This window comes from Homalodisca vitripennis, unplaced genomic scaffold (genome assembly GCF_021130785.1).
Source record: "Homalodisca vitripennis isolate AUS2020 unplaced genomic scaffold, UT_GWSS_2.1 ScUCBcl_3294;HRSCAF=8742, whole genome shotgun sequence".
NCBI lineage: Eukaryota > Metazoa > Arthropoda > Insecta > Hemiptera > Cicadellidae > Homalodisca > Homalodisca vitripennis.
Genome location: NW_025779416.1, coordinates 29,046 through 44,331, shown reverse-complemented (window position 1 = coordinate 44,331; position 15,286 = coordinate 29,046). Strand labels below are relative to the sequence as shown.

Sequence of the window (15,286 nt, the reverse complement as noted above, 5' to 3'; positions counted from 1 at the left end):
TAGGGAATACTACTCGCCATATGTCACCAAACAATCTTGAAAAACTAATAGGGTAGATAAGTTTAAAGAACTTGTTAGCAGACCAATTCTCCTCTTTCCTTGCCTTTTATGACTGTAGTCACTAGGAGACCTCATCATTTAGATTTGGATTTATTTTTCCAATGGCCATTTCATCTTTTCACCACCTTTCCTGTATTTCAAATATTGAAAGAATATGAACAAACAATTAATTGTATATGTTCTTCCAGAGAGGTCATGGGGACCTTTCACTCCCTCTCATTCTGCGTCCGGTAGATTGGCTTGTTGGCAGCAGGCTTGTCTCCCGCTGCGGGAGGGGGGGAGGGAAGTAAGGGGAACAGGACTAGGATTATGGCCAGCTACGATGGAAGAAATATTCTATGAGTTACACAAGAATAAATTTTCCTTAACTTCTCCTTTCCTACTTGGCCTATTTTGGAGGGAAATCTGAGTCTGATGATGGGGCTGAATGAAGGTTGTGATTCTCAGTCAAACACGGTTTCCAGAATACTGATTCCTTTTACCTAGACTATCTTCTATAATTTAATTAAACTTTTTAAAGAAGCCCAACCTTAACCTTGGAAGAGTTAGAAGTATTTAGCAGGTATGTGACATATTGGTGATAGATAGATCTTAGTTGCTTTCCACTTATGGGTTGAATTTGTCTGTGGTTGAGGACTGGAGCTGTTCAGCGAGAATGGGCGCGGTTTCTGCGCCGCCTTTCTGCATGGTAGTGTTTATTTGAATATTTTAGTAAACTCTGCGTTCTAGTTTAAGATTTTTGGCTCAATTTAACTTTAACTGGTTCACTTCCAAATAACTTTCCTCTCACCCTTTCTACCACTCTTAATGGCTAAGCCTTCGAACTCCTCGGAGAAGGAGGGGAGGATGCGGCGAGTGCCGCTACAGTTTTGAATTTGGCGCGCGTTATCCGTCTGTTGCCGCGAACGCTATAGCCAGCTGCGCCGACCTCTAGCCTTTAGCTCAAACAATAGGAGCCTCCTACCATCCGGAATTCTTCTGGACAGGTTCTGGTAGGATGGTTCCTGCTAGGTTAGCAGGCAGGGACCGGAGGTTGGGAAAGAGTCGTTGTGCAGCTTTCGAGCAGGGTGGACCGGGAGAAGTTAGCGTGGGTGGTCTAGATTTTAGTAGTATTTTGTTAGGGAACCTTTCGGAACTATACCCAAATTATTAGTATTTATTTAGTCATCAAAGCTGGTTAGGTTTTGGAATAGACGGAATCTAGTGGCGGATCCACGGATTATTCCTCTGGAAGGTCCCCCCTTCCGGTCGCGACGACACGAGGTCGCAAAGTTTTGACACTTTCAGGGAGCTTGTTTATTAGTCTGACACCAACTTGTTGAGGGAGATGTTGTGATAATGTCAGTCTGTATTGCCGAGTTCGGAAGTTGTCCCTGCCTCTCGTCTCATAGTGGTGAACGCTACCGCCACGAACCAAATCACACTTTGATTTGCAGTACATGATCACCTCCAGAACATAAAGGCAGGGCAAAGTCAGCAATTCTAACTCCCTGAAAGATTCCCTACACGACTCTCTGTAATTTAAATTTGCAATGATTCTGATTGCCTTTTTTTGGAGCTTGAAAACTCTTTCCATTTTGTTTTTGGCACAACCTCCCCAGAGTCTCACTCCATACGCAAAGTGTGGATGAATCAGGCCGAAATATGCCATTTTCAGAACTCTGGGGGAACAGAACTTTGCCAGGTGCCGCAAGGCATATATGCCTGAGGCCACTCTAGCACATACATTGTCAACATGATCAGCCCAGGTCAGTCCTCTGTCTAGGAACATTCCCAGAAACTTTGTGGAGTTAGTTTCCTCTAAAAGCACATCATCCACAAACACGGCAGGATGAACTTCGTGATCATTTTGTCGGAGGCTAAAACACATGACATTTGTTTTTGAATGATTTGTTTTCAGGTTCAATTCAGCAAAATACTGAATGCATGCATTCAGTTCCATGAAGGATGTGATTTCCAGGTCTTGAGTTGATTTGTTTTTGATACAGAGAGTTGTGTCGTCAGCATACTGAACCAGTTTTCCATGCTGGATCACTGAATTCAGTCTGCAGACGTAAACTAGGAACAAAAGAGGCCCAAGGATGGAGCCCTGAGGGACACCATGGGTCATTTTAATTTTGTTTGAGACGACGTTCGATACCTCAACGCACTGGTCTCGATCCTTGAGGTAAGAAGTGAGCCATAAGTGCGAGAGACCCCGAACGCCGCATTTATCCAACTGGAGCAAAAGTGTTTCATGATGCACACAGTCAAACGCTTTGGATAGGTCGAGGAATATACTGAGCACATGTTCTCGTCCTTCCAATCCATCGACAACATTGTCCAAAAGATTGTTCACCGCGTCTATTGTGGATCTGTTTTTCCTAAATCCAAATTGTTCCGGATTTAGGATATTGTTATTTTCTAGAAAGTGATTGCGATGCCAGTACATCTAATTACCAGACCAAATACTCTACTATTAAGAAAACAAACGAGTGTCTCTTTAGATTAGTTTATGAGTAAAAGTAGCTACCAACATTTCAACAAAATGATGAGTCCACTTTGCAGTACTATTGGTGGATGATTGCAAAGATAGTCTACTATTTATGCAATTAGGAGAGAAATATTTGTATCACTATAAAGTTAGACACCACAGTTCATCAAAGATGCTATATCACTGATAAATTGGAGCCTTGTGGTACTCCTGAATTTCCAACAAAACTCTTATAATTTTCCTATCAAAATGTACTTTAAAATGTATTTTTTAAAAGATGTATGGTTATCCTGTGAATAAAGGCAGGGAAACCCTAAAAACAATTTATAGATTCTTCATAAATAGACGTTACCATAAGCTTCTTAGAGGTCAAGGCAGATGATATCAACATGACATCGTCACTTAATCTAACATACCACAAATAAAAACAATGACAAGTTTGTGGCACTAAAACAATCTCTCATGAAGCAATGCTAGTGTGGATTAATAAGATGTTTTATTCACATCTGCACACAACTTTTCTTGATATATTTGGTTTGAAGACTACTAGGGAGAGTTTGGAAACCCTTCTTTGGGAGCATTATGACAATTACGGTTTTCCATATGTAAAAAAATTGTCTTGTGAAAAAATTTACCTTAATATGTCGCTCCAAACACATGGTGACGTAAGTGCCAAAATGCAATTCTTCAGGACAGTAAACACAGAATTATGTCTTATAGAAAACTTTTTTACAAGCAAAATTTATTATCATAGGTACGCTTACATGTGTATTTCTATACAATATAAAGAGTCATTGGCTGAGCGTTAGCGAAGTCTATCTTGTGGGGCTGGAAGTTTCATTTCTGCCAGTCTGTCTGTCTAGCTTTCTGTTTGTATGCACAATATCTCGAAAACAAAGTGACCTATACATTTGAAATTTTGCATGTAGCTTCATTAATATATTGGCAACACTGAAATCAATGATGATGCATGTCGCTTTACAGGATTTGGTTGAGCATTAGTAAATATTTTTACATTTGTCTTACATAACCATGACGGCAATGAAGAAAATAGCAGAATAAATACATTTGTAAAATCATGTGACATATTATCTACATGTCAATTACTCAAACAGTAAAGATAAAAAATAATAAATAATAATATATTAAAGTGAGAGTCAATATTAAAAAATTGAGGAAAAGGTCTGATTTCAGCACACTCGGGTGTTATAGTTCACTACCTACTTCACAGAAACTTGTATTATTTAAACATAATACAGAAACTTAACTCAATGAACAAAATGTGAATGTATCATGTGGCAAGATCTCTCAGTAAATATTATCTTCACACTTTTATCATCAAGGAGGTTAACACAATATTCTTTTGTCTGCCAGGAGGATGTAATTAAAACATGACTTTACGAAGCTAAAAATGAGCTGCCATGATTATAGATTGGTTATGGATGGAAAAAATTAAGACATGCATATTCATTCCCCAAGCGTAAGTAGTGCCCAAGCTAATATAAAATTGCATACATATTCTTGTCTTCATGGCTTTTTATATATTAACTAGCTGTTTTCCCGTGGCTTTGCACACTTTTTGTAAGCTTTGCCCGTGTATGTGAACTTCTGGTTTAATTGAATTATATTTTACAACGCCCGATGTAGAGTTTGCCTTGTTGCCACGATCAAGAAAATCTGTTTATATTTATAGCCATTGTACACGTACTTTATTATATAGTGATCTAACACTCAATTTTTAAGTTCAACCAGAAATTTATCTTAAAAACAAATATGCATCATAACTTAGTGCCTTCAAATAGTGTTTGGCTACTTGAATACATAACTGTCTCACGATTGCAGTTTATAGTGTGCAGGTGCTTTGAAAACTTGTATCTTTTGCAGTGCCGAATGGTGGCGAGTTACATCAATGGGCTTAGCATATAAACCTTCTCCGTGGAAAAATACGTATACATACAAATTTTCATAATGGTCGGTCAAATAGTTTACGATTTCATAAAGACACAAACATTCATTTTTATATATAGATAATGTCTATAATTGTGATGTCTTAGAACAGGTTGTAAACTTTTTTTTATTTAGGAGTAACACTAGACAAACATTTAAAATGAAATTTTCATATTAATAAAATAAGTCGACAATTAAGATTATGCCTGGGAAAATTGTACTATTTAAAACAATGTTTGCTTATATAATATTATGCACCTAATATATACACCTTTATGTGAATCAATTATGAGACATGGAACATGGAACTAGATCATGGGAAAGTGCAGTAGACTCTATGTATGTGTTTTAAGGTCACTATAAGTAGAAGACTTACAAAGAATAATTTTGAAAATTAAATTGCCTGACCATATGTAACATTGCATAAGAGAGGTGATCACAGTGTTTGATATTACACAAACCAGTCAAAAATATTCTTTTTCATTAGTTATGTTGATTTTTATTTTATTTATTTTTCTCTTAAATATAATAAGACTATTTGATTTGATTGATTGATTGATTTGATTTGATTGTTATTTCCCAAATATATGTATAATATTACAATCCAAACTGTACAATTAACTTCTAAATTTTTTACATTATCGAACGGAGTTTGAAATGTGAACAAAGAATAAACATCATAAGAAATAATCATCATAGAATAAACATCATAATAATAACATCATGTATAAAACATTGTCCTCGGGAAATGAGCCTGCATGGGCTATGATGCCTGTGTGCAGACTCGAGTTGTTCACGATATTGCAGTTGCCTGAAGAAATAACGGACTGGATATAAATAAAAAAAATGAATAGAAAATATAATACAAAATAATACACTATTATATACCACATACATACGTGAATATGGAATGAATATATTAAAAGGAAAAAAACCGTGTAATTTTGATTTGTACCTATTTTAAAGCATTTACATCCACACATATTGTTCAAGGGAAAAATACTATACTGTAGTCAAGAATTAACAATGACAATGGTAAAAGAATCAGGCATAGATTAATTCAAACACTTTTTTAATAGGTTACCTGAGGACGTTCAAGATTGTAATATGTATAAGCATGTAAAGGTTGAAATAAAGCAGTTTTAAATATTAATCAATATACATATTTAAAGCTCGAAATCATTACTGCTGTTGTTATTGTTGAATTGATTGTTAATACTATAAACTAAAAAACATTTGGTTATTAAATAATTTATTAGAGGCTGGTTATAGGTGAAAATAAACCACATCAAAATAACGAGAAATTAGTTTATAATGACTACACACAAACCTTTTTAGGTTCTCATACTTTTTTTGTTAGAACTGCACGTATAATTTGATGTTTTAAAAAATATTAAAAAAACTTAAAACTGTATGCCCGCTGTCTGGAAATCTTACGCAATATAAAACACATGTAAGAACGAAAATTATTGTACATTACCTTAGAATTCTAAAACACTTTTTTGGCTTGGAATATCCGCCATCTTGAAACCTTAAGAGATACTGAAAAAATTGAAAGAATAAGATTGTCTATAGTTACAAAATATAATTTAAAAAATGTATTTTTTTTGTCTACTAAAGTTTAAAGTTTTGCTCAAATGCGAATAGCTGAAATTTTTTATTGGTTAAGACTTTCTAACAAACTTATCCAAGCTATGTGGAAGTAATGCTTTGGTACTAAGGTACTAGTCTGGGTATTTAAAAAATTAAGGTTATTGTGTTCACAAGCTCATTTATATTTCATACGCCCATATACATAAAAACATACTTGATATGTATGTATGATATACATATATATAAACTTTCAGATGATGGTAGGTAGTTTAGGGATTCTAGAGGTCATAGTCAGAGAAAATGCTAATGTCTCCCAGAAATCCCGACATGAGGGCAATTGTAATTAGCAGATTTCTACCTAAAACCATTACTACTTGCCAAAAAAGTCATTGATTAATATTTTGCAATAAGCTCTTGCCTTTTTCTTCGCAGAAATGTTGTGCAAATGTCACTTATGTTACTTTCCCCACACCAACTCAGACGCATCCATATTTATACTCTACCAATTTTTCAGTGTCTAAATTACTTTAAACTTTGTTTATAAAGAAACAACAACCCTCTTACAATTACAACTAATTGTCAATAAATAAAACTAAATAATAATAATAAGTATATTGTAAAACAAATAACTAAACACAACACAACTAAAACTCTGTAAGACCATTCACTCCAACAGAACAGACTGATACGAATTAATCTACAAACTGCCGTCTAGAATGAAACGTGACCTACTGCCCAGTTGAAACCAATAGCACGTACCAAATGTAACCCCATACCTTACTGTTCAAATTAACAATGGCTAGAAGATTCTATGTAAATAGTGAGGTGCGGCTCTGTATTGTTTCCACATCCCTACATCTTAAATATAAACCAGGTATCTTCAGCATAATTTTGTAAAAGTCTAAAAACCTAAATCGTTATTAATTGTTTAGAAATAATTTCGATTAACTCAGCAGGTCTGATAATTGGACTTATATTGTACATCATACATTAATAAATATACAAATGATGGTTGTTTTTTCGAGACTAGTGTCATGATCAGAGTAAGTAAGTAAATACTGTCCAGGAATTCAGTCAAGAGCATGATTACGTTTCTATGAAATGTAACTATAAGCGTGGCTATTTTAATACCTAAAAGCATAAGAAATTCCTCAATTCTTCACGGCAGTAAAACCTTAACTCTTAAAAAAGAGCAGAAACCATTTAAGAGATGTGGTAGTTTTGATTACTAACGAGACATAGCCCAGCAGCAAAGCATAGAACAGCTCCACTCTCTACTCTTGTGATGGCTGAATATGGTACCTCACTTCCTGGAAACCCAGTAAAACGAAAACTAGGATGGACAAAACTATAATACACTCAAATAGAACAGGCAGGTCAAGGTCAATTTTTGAAAATCAACATATGTATAATATTATGAAGACTGGTCAGATGAATCACTCCAAAGCTTGAACTTGACCCATCAGTTATATTTGAGTTCACTACAATCCTTTTCCAGTGACTACTTTTACTGCACAACTTACTGGCTTGAATAAGCAATTTGTATATTCCAGGAGTCATGCTGTCCAAGTAGAAAGTTCCGTCAGCCCCAGTTTTAGACACAAGTTTCTCGTTGAGCATGACCGTTGTGCCCCCCCTCCAGTGGCTTACCACCAGGGCTCCACAGCACTCGCCCCTCCACGCTGAATCCCTTCACCTATCACACACAATGGATTAAATCCAAATAATGACACCCAATACAACTGCTTACCTTAGCAATGCTTCCGGAGTGACAGAATATTCAGGATAGGTAAGGTTAGGGGGTAGGGGCCGCCTCCTATAACCATGAGGAAGAATTAGGGCACTGAATCTCAGCAATGTTTAGTAATAAAGCATCCCCCTTCTCTCCTTACTCTGTATCCTTTAATCTATGAAGAGCATAACTCTTCTGATAACTTACTACACTTTTCTATTCTCTTTCTTGCGGAAGTATTTTTCTTCTTTCCTTCATATTTGAGCCTAACCCTGATGGTGCTATGTGATCTGTGTTAAGGAGGTGCATGTCTCCAAGTACTTGATAGGAGTCTTTAAAAAGAAGCTTTCGGAGCTTGATCAAGGTGACAATTTGAAGTATCCTACTCCTTGAGATTTGAGAGTCTGTTGCTAGAGAGCAGAGAGACATTCTAATAGATGGTTAATCATGGGAAATCACACAGAATTAGCAAACAAAGCCATATTTCCATCAAAAAACTAAATTGCTATCAACACTTGACCAGTTGTGAACCAGCTAACTGCTAGGAAGATCAGTAACACTGTTAGTACAGGTTCAAAGTCAGAGCATAAAAAAAAGTTGTTATCACACTTTAGCTTACAGTAGTCTTTTGAAACCAATCCAATACTTGAAATGAGCATGAAGTGTGAAGAAGAGCGAGAGCTTCTCAAAAGTCCAGCCAGCATTATTAGATTCACTCAATAAGGCCATTCAAAAGTCCTAGGTGGACAGAGTTTATAATACTGAACTTCAGGGTAATGGCCCAACAAAGAGAGGCTGTCCAAACCATTCCTTGAGAAAGGATTCCTAATTGCAAAAACGGAACCTGGCTAAATAGAGAAGGCGCCAAAAGAACAAGAAGGAGGACCATGAAGTGGACAGAGCGCCAGGCACATGGGTGTTTGGCTGGAGGAAGCATACATGTCTGAGGCATATTGGCTTCCTCCACCTTTAGGTGAGGTGTTGATCAAAAAAATCAGGAAGACTCACCAAGGATGATCAATACAGTGAATTTTCAAGGATAAAATCCTGTAGTCCTAAATCAACAGACTAGACATCTTATCTGAAGAACTCAAGCCCTTGAGCACTAATTTTCCGAACAATGTCTATCTAGACAATGACTCAGGTAAATTTGACAGAAATAATTTATATCATGGGCCAAAAGCAAGTCATGAAAGGTAGACACTAGCCAGACATATTGCTCAATTAAATTACCAGGAAACATTGACATTTTCCTGATCCTGCTCCAAAATGGTCCAGAATCTCTTCATGTCCTACTATGGGAACTCTTCAGAGTCAGTCTTGGTTTATGGATATATAATGCAGACCTGGCGGCTCAACAGATTAGCTTTTATTCCAAACAGAAAATAGGTTCATTCGATGGAATTGTTTTACGTTAAGGCTGAAAGCCAGTCATTAAAGGTAGACACTAGTCAGATACAATGCCAACTAAATCACCGGGAGAGGATGAAAATTAGACTTTATTCCAAACTGGGGTTATACTGGCCACTTTAATCCAAAAAAACTTATCACCTTTTCTTTTGAAGACTCTAGTGATACTCGTGGACAGATATTTTAGAATTGGAGCATTCTAAGATACTACTATTCATCAAAACCAACATGGTTGTTACCCTGGGAATCCTGTGATGCATCGTAGCATCAGCTTGAATAGAACTGAGGAAAGCCTGGCTGCTGAAGAAATAGCAATGTTTGTGGGATGCAGAATCATTATGCTGATCCAAGCATTTGCAGATGACTTAATGCTAAATTTTGTTCCAGACGCAATGTGAGTATTCATGATAAATCCATAGCTATCACTCTAGCAAAAATTTTTCTTTGAGGTGTATTATTTATCTATACTCTGGAATTTTAGTGTCTGATGGAAGATCTGACAAGTGGATATTTAAACCCAGAGTTATGCATATGACCTAGTATGGATGGTACAATAAAAATATTGCAATGTTGTTGCTGACAGAATGAATGTTGGTATTCATTGTATTCATGCTCCATCTTAAGGAGAGCCTTGATGTTAATCCTACAAAAACAGTAGTAGCCTATTTTACTATTAAAAAGAACCTTGGATTGCATGTTGATATGTAATGAGGATTTTTAAATGTACTTTATAGGTGAAATTGCCCTTATGATGTCCAGACACTTTGTTGGTACCAAATAGATGTAAAACAGCACATGGTTCTCAGCTATCACACAGTAGATAATAACATCCAAAATAAGCCATGGCCCACTGTCTGCTAATTTTGGAAAGTTTTATTTTGCAAAATAATTTATCTGAGGGGATATTTTGAAACTCAGGTGGTAAGGTTATCTTTGGTGGTGAGGGGAGTGGGGAACTAGAGGGGTGGAGGGGGTCCGAAGAAGTTTTTGTAAAACAAAAAGACTAAAAAAATGTTTATTATAATTATTTAATTATTAGATAGTAAATTGTTACATAGCAAAACAAATAAAGTACATACATTATTTTGGAGTGGACTTTCAGAAATATACTATACAAATAAAAAAATAGTATCTAAGTTTTCCAGAATGTTTTAAAGTTCAGAAGTTCTGGAGAAAGAAAGGAGACAATGATTAAGCACAAACATTTTCACATGATACCCAGCAGATAATAAAATTCAAGGGCCAATGACATGTCTGTTTTACAACACATTAATTAGAACAAGCAGGGCGGGTAGCAGATGGCGCCAGTGCGGGGAATTTATTACAAAACAGTCTCACCACTGCCCATACTCCATAACAAAGGGACATGTAATGAACATCTTAGTAGCCAATAAACAAAGGTGTCTCATTCACCTCTGTTGTGTACGTGTTACGGGGAATCGGAATAAAAGACTGAATTAGTTTTACATCATCGACTGTGCTCGGTTAAGGTTTGGAGGGTAACTGAGAGAGAGACAAGGGCAAGGACACTGGAAGTGGTAGTGGTGGTATGATCTGGTGGCGTGATGAGAACAGCCAATGGCATTTATTCAAACTGATCACCCCCATATGACGTCACAGCATCATACGATCATACAGTTGGTCTTTGGCTGTGGCTTTAACTTGCCAGTAACAATTTATAATATGTATAATAATTATTATTGTAATTCAATACATTACATTTTCCTCCCTTCCAAATTTCAAAATAAATTGAATTCACACAAGTCATAGATAAATTAAACAATACAAGTGTAATAATAAATATATAATAAACACATTTTAAATATAAATAAACACATATCATTATTAAATGTCATCCTTAAAGTACTGTAAGTTATTTACAAGTTTTAATTTCTCTACAGGTTTTCCTAATACGAGTTGGGTATCTGTTTGTATGATCAGCTGTTCTAGTGACAGGAGAAGGAACAGCTGAGGGTAGAGAAAGACGTGGTCTAGAATGAGGGGTAGTGATGTGACATGGAGAGGTATGATGCGGTGAAGAGGGGGGAGAGACCAGCTGATCTAGTGAGGTCAGTGTTACTAATTCTGACTGGGCTTGGAGTTGGCGGACACTGAGCGCCTGTCTCACTGCTCACGGCTCCGCAACTGTACGGTCCTGAGATGGTGGAATTTGACTGTCACTGTCAACAATACTACTGTGTAGTCCTATCAGCTGATCAATATGGTCTACTCCAAATTAAAAACCAGTTTTTGTCATAACAGAATACATCACATTATTTAAACTGTTTTATTACAATGCCCTCTATCCCATATGTCTTTAGAGCGATAATCTCTCACTAATACAAGATTGATTAGGAAATAGAATTTCTCGTTTTTCTACCGCCAAAATATTCTTTTTGTTTGTCCTGTTTTAATTGCACAGTTCTGGCTTACATTAGGTCTGAGTAAATCTAGCCTGCATCTTAGTGGTCTATTGAACATTAATTTGGCAGGTGGTCTCGTTAGTAGTACTATGAACATAGTTTACTGTAATCAAAATAACATCCTATTCAAGGCTACTTTAGTATCAATATTTTCTTGAAAAGCCAATCTTATTTTTAACGTTTAGCATACTTAACTGAGTTCTTCAGCCTGACCATTAGACTGAGGATGATAAGCTGGTGAAAATGTATGTCTTATACCATTAAGTTGCATGAAATTTTTTTAAATTCAACTGAGGTAAATGGTGGTCCATTATCAACTATGGATAGTGACAGGTTAATCCAAATATAGAAAATAGTTCTCTTAAACTTTTCTATAGCTAGCTTAGCTGAAGTAGAGCCTACTTCAAATACTTCCAACCACTTAGTGTAAGCATCAATTACTACCAAAGTAGGTCTTTATCTTTGAAAAGGACCCAAAGTAATCAAATATGCAATCTTTCCCATGGCATAGATGGATAGTGCCAAACATGTAGATTACTCTTACTAGGACTAGAACGTTCCATAAGACAGGAAGAAGCAATTGTTCGGCTAGGCTTTCAATGTTTTCATCTATATTTGGCCACCAAATATAGAATCTTGCTACTGACTTCATTTTTTACAATTCCCAAGTGACTCGCGGTGTAACTCATTTAATACGTAGCTACGCAACTTGTTAGGAACAACAATTTTATATCCCCACATAACAATGCCATGCTCAACTGTTTAGCTCGTCCTTCCTTTGGAAATAAAGGTAACAATTCCCTATTCTCTCTCCTGACAAAAAAATTTTGGCCATCCGTACATCACATAGTTATGTATTTGTTTTATAATAGGATCATTTTGGGTTTCAGGCTTTTACATCTTCAAAAGTTAAAGGTACTGAACTTTTCAGCGATACAGTGTAAATAGGTACCCTTTCCACCTTGGTTTCATTGTTATTATTTTACAATGTGTTTAGTGCTTAATGGTAAGCGTGATAATGCGGTCTGCGTTACCATGCTTTTCTGACCTTACATACTGTACATCAAAATTGTATCCACTTAAAAATAATGGCGTATCTTTTGTAATCGGCTTGCTGCGAAAACAGGTAAACCCTTTTTCGGTCCAAATATGCTAATTAAAGGTTTTGTGATCAGTACACAAAGTGAATTTTTCGGCCATACAAATATTGATGAAATTTCCTTACTCCATATACTACTGCTAAAGCTTCCTTATCTATTTGTGAATATTGACATTCTGCTGGTGATAAAGTACGAGAGTGGTATGCAATAGGTTTCTTTCAAACGCCTTCAGGGGTTGTTATGATACTAAGTACGCAGCCCAGCCCTGTCGAGCTTGCGTTCTACTGCTAGTTTTACAGGCAACTTTGAATCATAATGCGCCAAAACTGGTGCTTTAGTCAAAACATCCTTGACATGGCTAAATGATTTGAGACATTTTTTCATCAAAATCAAATGGCACGTCCTTTTTTTAACAAGTTGTACAACGGACTCAAGATTGTTGACAAATTATTGATAAACTTTCCATAATAAATTTACCAAGCCAATAAAAGCTTTGACTTGAGTGACAGATTTAGGTACAGGTGCTTGATTTATAGCTTTAATTTTAGATTCAGAGGTATGCAGTCCATCTTTATTGATACTAAAACCAAGATACTCGATTTTGTCTACAAAGAACGTACATTTATCTTTCTTTATGGTAAATCCTTTTTTTTTTCACTCAGGCGTTTACAAAACCTCTTGCAACCTACTTACATGAGTTTCGTTTATTAGGTGCGGTGATATAAGAATATCATCCATGAACACTGATATGCCTTCTAAATTATGCAAAGATTGTTCAATAACTCTTTGAAATATGGCCTGGGGCTGATGAGATTCCATAAGGCATTCTACAATATGAGAAAAGACCCTTATGCGTGCTAATTGTACATAATTTTTTGTGACTCACTGTCTAACTTTAATTGCATATAGGCTTGACTAAGATCTATTTTAGAGAAACGTTCTCCATGCTGTAAATTTGCAAATAAATCTTCTATTCTAGGTATAGGGTACTTGTCTACTTCTAGATTACTGATTTAGAGTAACTTTAAAATCTCTCCACATAGCCTAATTTCACCGTTCTTTTTTAATACTGGTACAATGGGCGTTCCCCATTCCGAGCTGCTTACTGGAATTAACACTTGTTCGTCAACTAAGCGTTGTAGTTCTTTTTTCTACCTTACTTTTCAATGAGAATGGTATCGGTCTTGGCTTAAAATACCTAGGTCTAGCATTTTCTTTTAGATTTAGTTTAACTGGTTCGCCTGTATACTGACCTAGTTTCTCAGTGAACACTTCTGGAAATTGATTAGTTAGCTCGGACGTCATTGACTCGAAATTAGCCTTGTTATCTATAGGTCTGTTTATAACACACAAGTTATTTTTAAACGAAATGTCAACTCCCAGTACTTTAAGCCAATCACGACCCATTAAAGGATGTGAACCTCCTCTAATTCACATACAAATCTAAGCATTTATGTATTTTCTCATAGCAAACATCAACATTAACCTTGCCCACAGGTATAATAGGTTCATTAGTGTACGAACTCAAAGTTAGGGTCGTTTTCTAACAATTTTACAAGAACTAAAATTATTTTCATAAAAATCCTCACTACACACTGTGACACTAGCTCCAGTATCAACTTCAAATATGGTTTCTCGACCTTGCACTAGGACTTTAATCTTAATTGGGTCAACTCTAATTCTTTCACCGTGAGTTTCATTTACTTTAAATAAATTCTGTATGTCCTCGACATAACTCTCAAGATTTTCATCACTCTGAACATAATTCTTAGAATTATTTGAATCTGACAGTTCTGAACTATCATTTACAAAATTATGTTTCTTATAATCTTTGTTTTTCTTGTTTTGAAAATTAGACTGATAAGATATACCTTTCTTAACTTTCGAAAGTTGATTGTCTGGTAACTTACTAATTTCAGTAGATCGACATACCTTAGATATGTGATTTCTTTTACCACATTTGTGACACACAACACCAAACAATTTGCACTGCTTCCTATAGTGACCACACTGCCACAGCACGTACACTGCACCTTGACTTCGTGCCTTGCGTTTGTAGCTCGCGCAGCTGCCACCCGCTGCCGCCGACTCTCACGTGTGTGGGTGGTGATGCGCTGCCATCCGCTGGACCCGGCTGCCGCCGTTCACTGTCAATGCCGCCGCATTCTTCTCCGCCGCTTCCACTGAGCAGACGATTTTCACAGCCTGGTCGAAGGTTAGGGTGGTCTCTCCCAACAGCCTCTGCTTGGTCGACTCACTCCTGATGCCGCTTACCAGTCTGTCTCTGAGATAGTCGTTGAGGGATGCGCCAAACTCGCAGTATGCAGACAACTTCTTGAGGCTGGCGATGTACTCTGCGACTGATTCTCCTTCCTGCTGATTCCTTTTGCTGAAACTTGTACCTTTCAGCTATGAATGATGGCTTTCAGGTACAAATGGTCCTGAATTAACTTCACTAATTCATCGAACTTTTTCACTGAAGGTTTTTCTGGCGTACATAAATCTCGTAACAAACTGTACGTTTTCACACCCACAACTGTTAGTAATG

At 36.4% G+C, this 15,286-nt stretch overlaps 1 protein-coding gene across 1 annotated transcript in view; it reads right to left on the bottom strand.

Moving 5' to 3' along the window:
- LOC124372460 (nodal modulator 1-like) overlaps window positions 1-15,286 on the bottom strand; it is a 53,163-nt gene that overhangs the window by 14,894 nt on the left and 22,983 nt on the right. Inside the window, 2 exon segments of the mRNA XM_046830861.1 lie at window positions 7,597-7,702; window positions 7,704-7,769. Of these exon segments, the coding sequence (XP_046686817.1) occupies window positions 7,597-7,702; window positions 7,704-7,769 (172 nt within the window).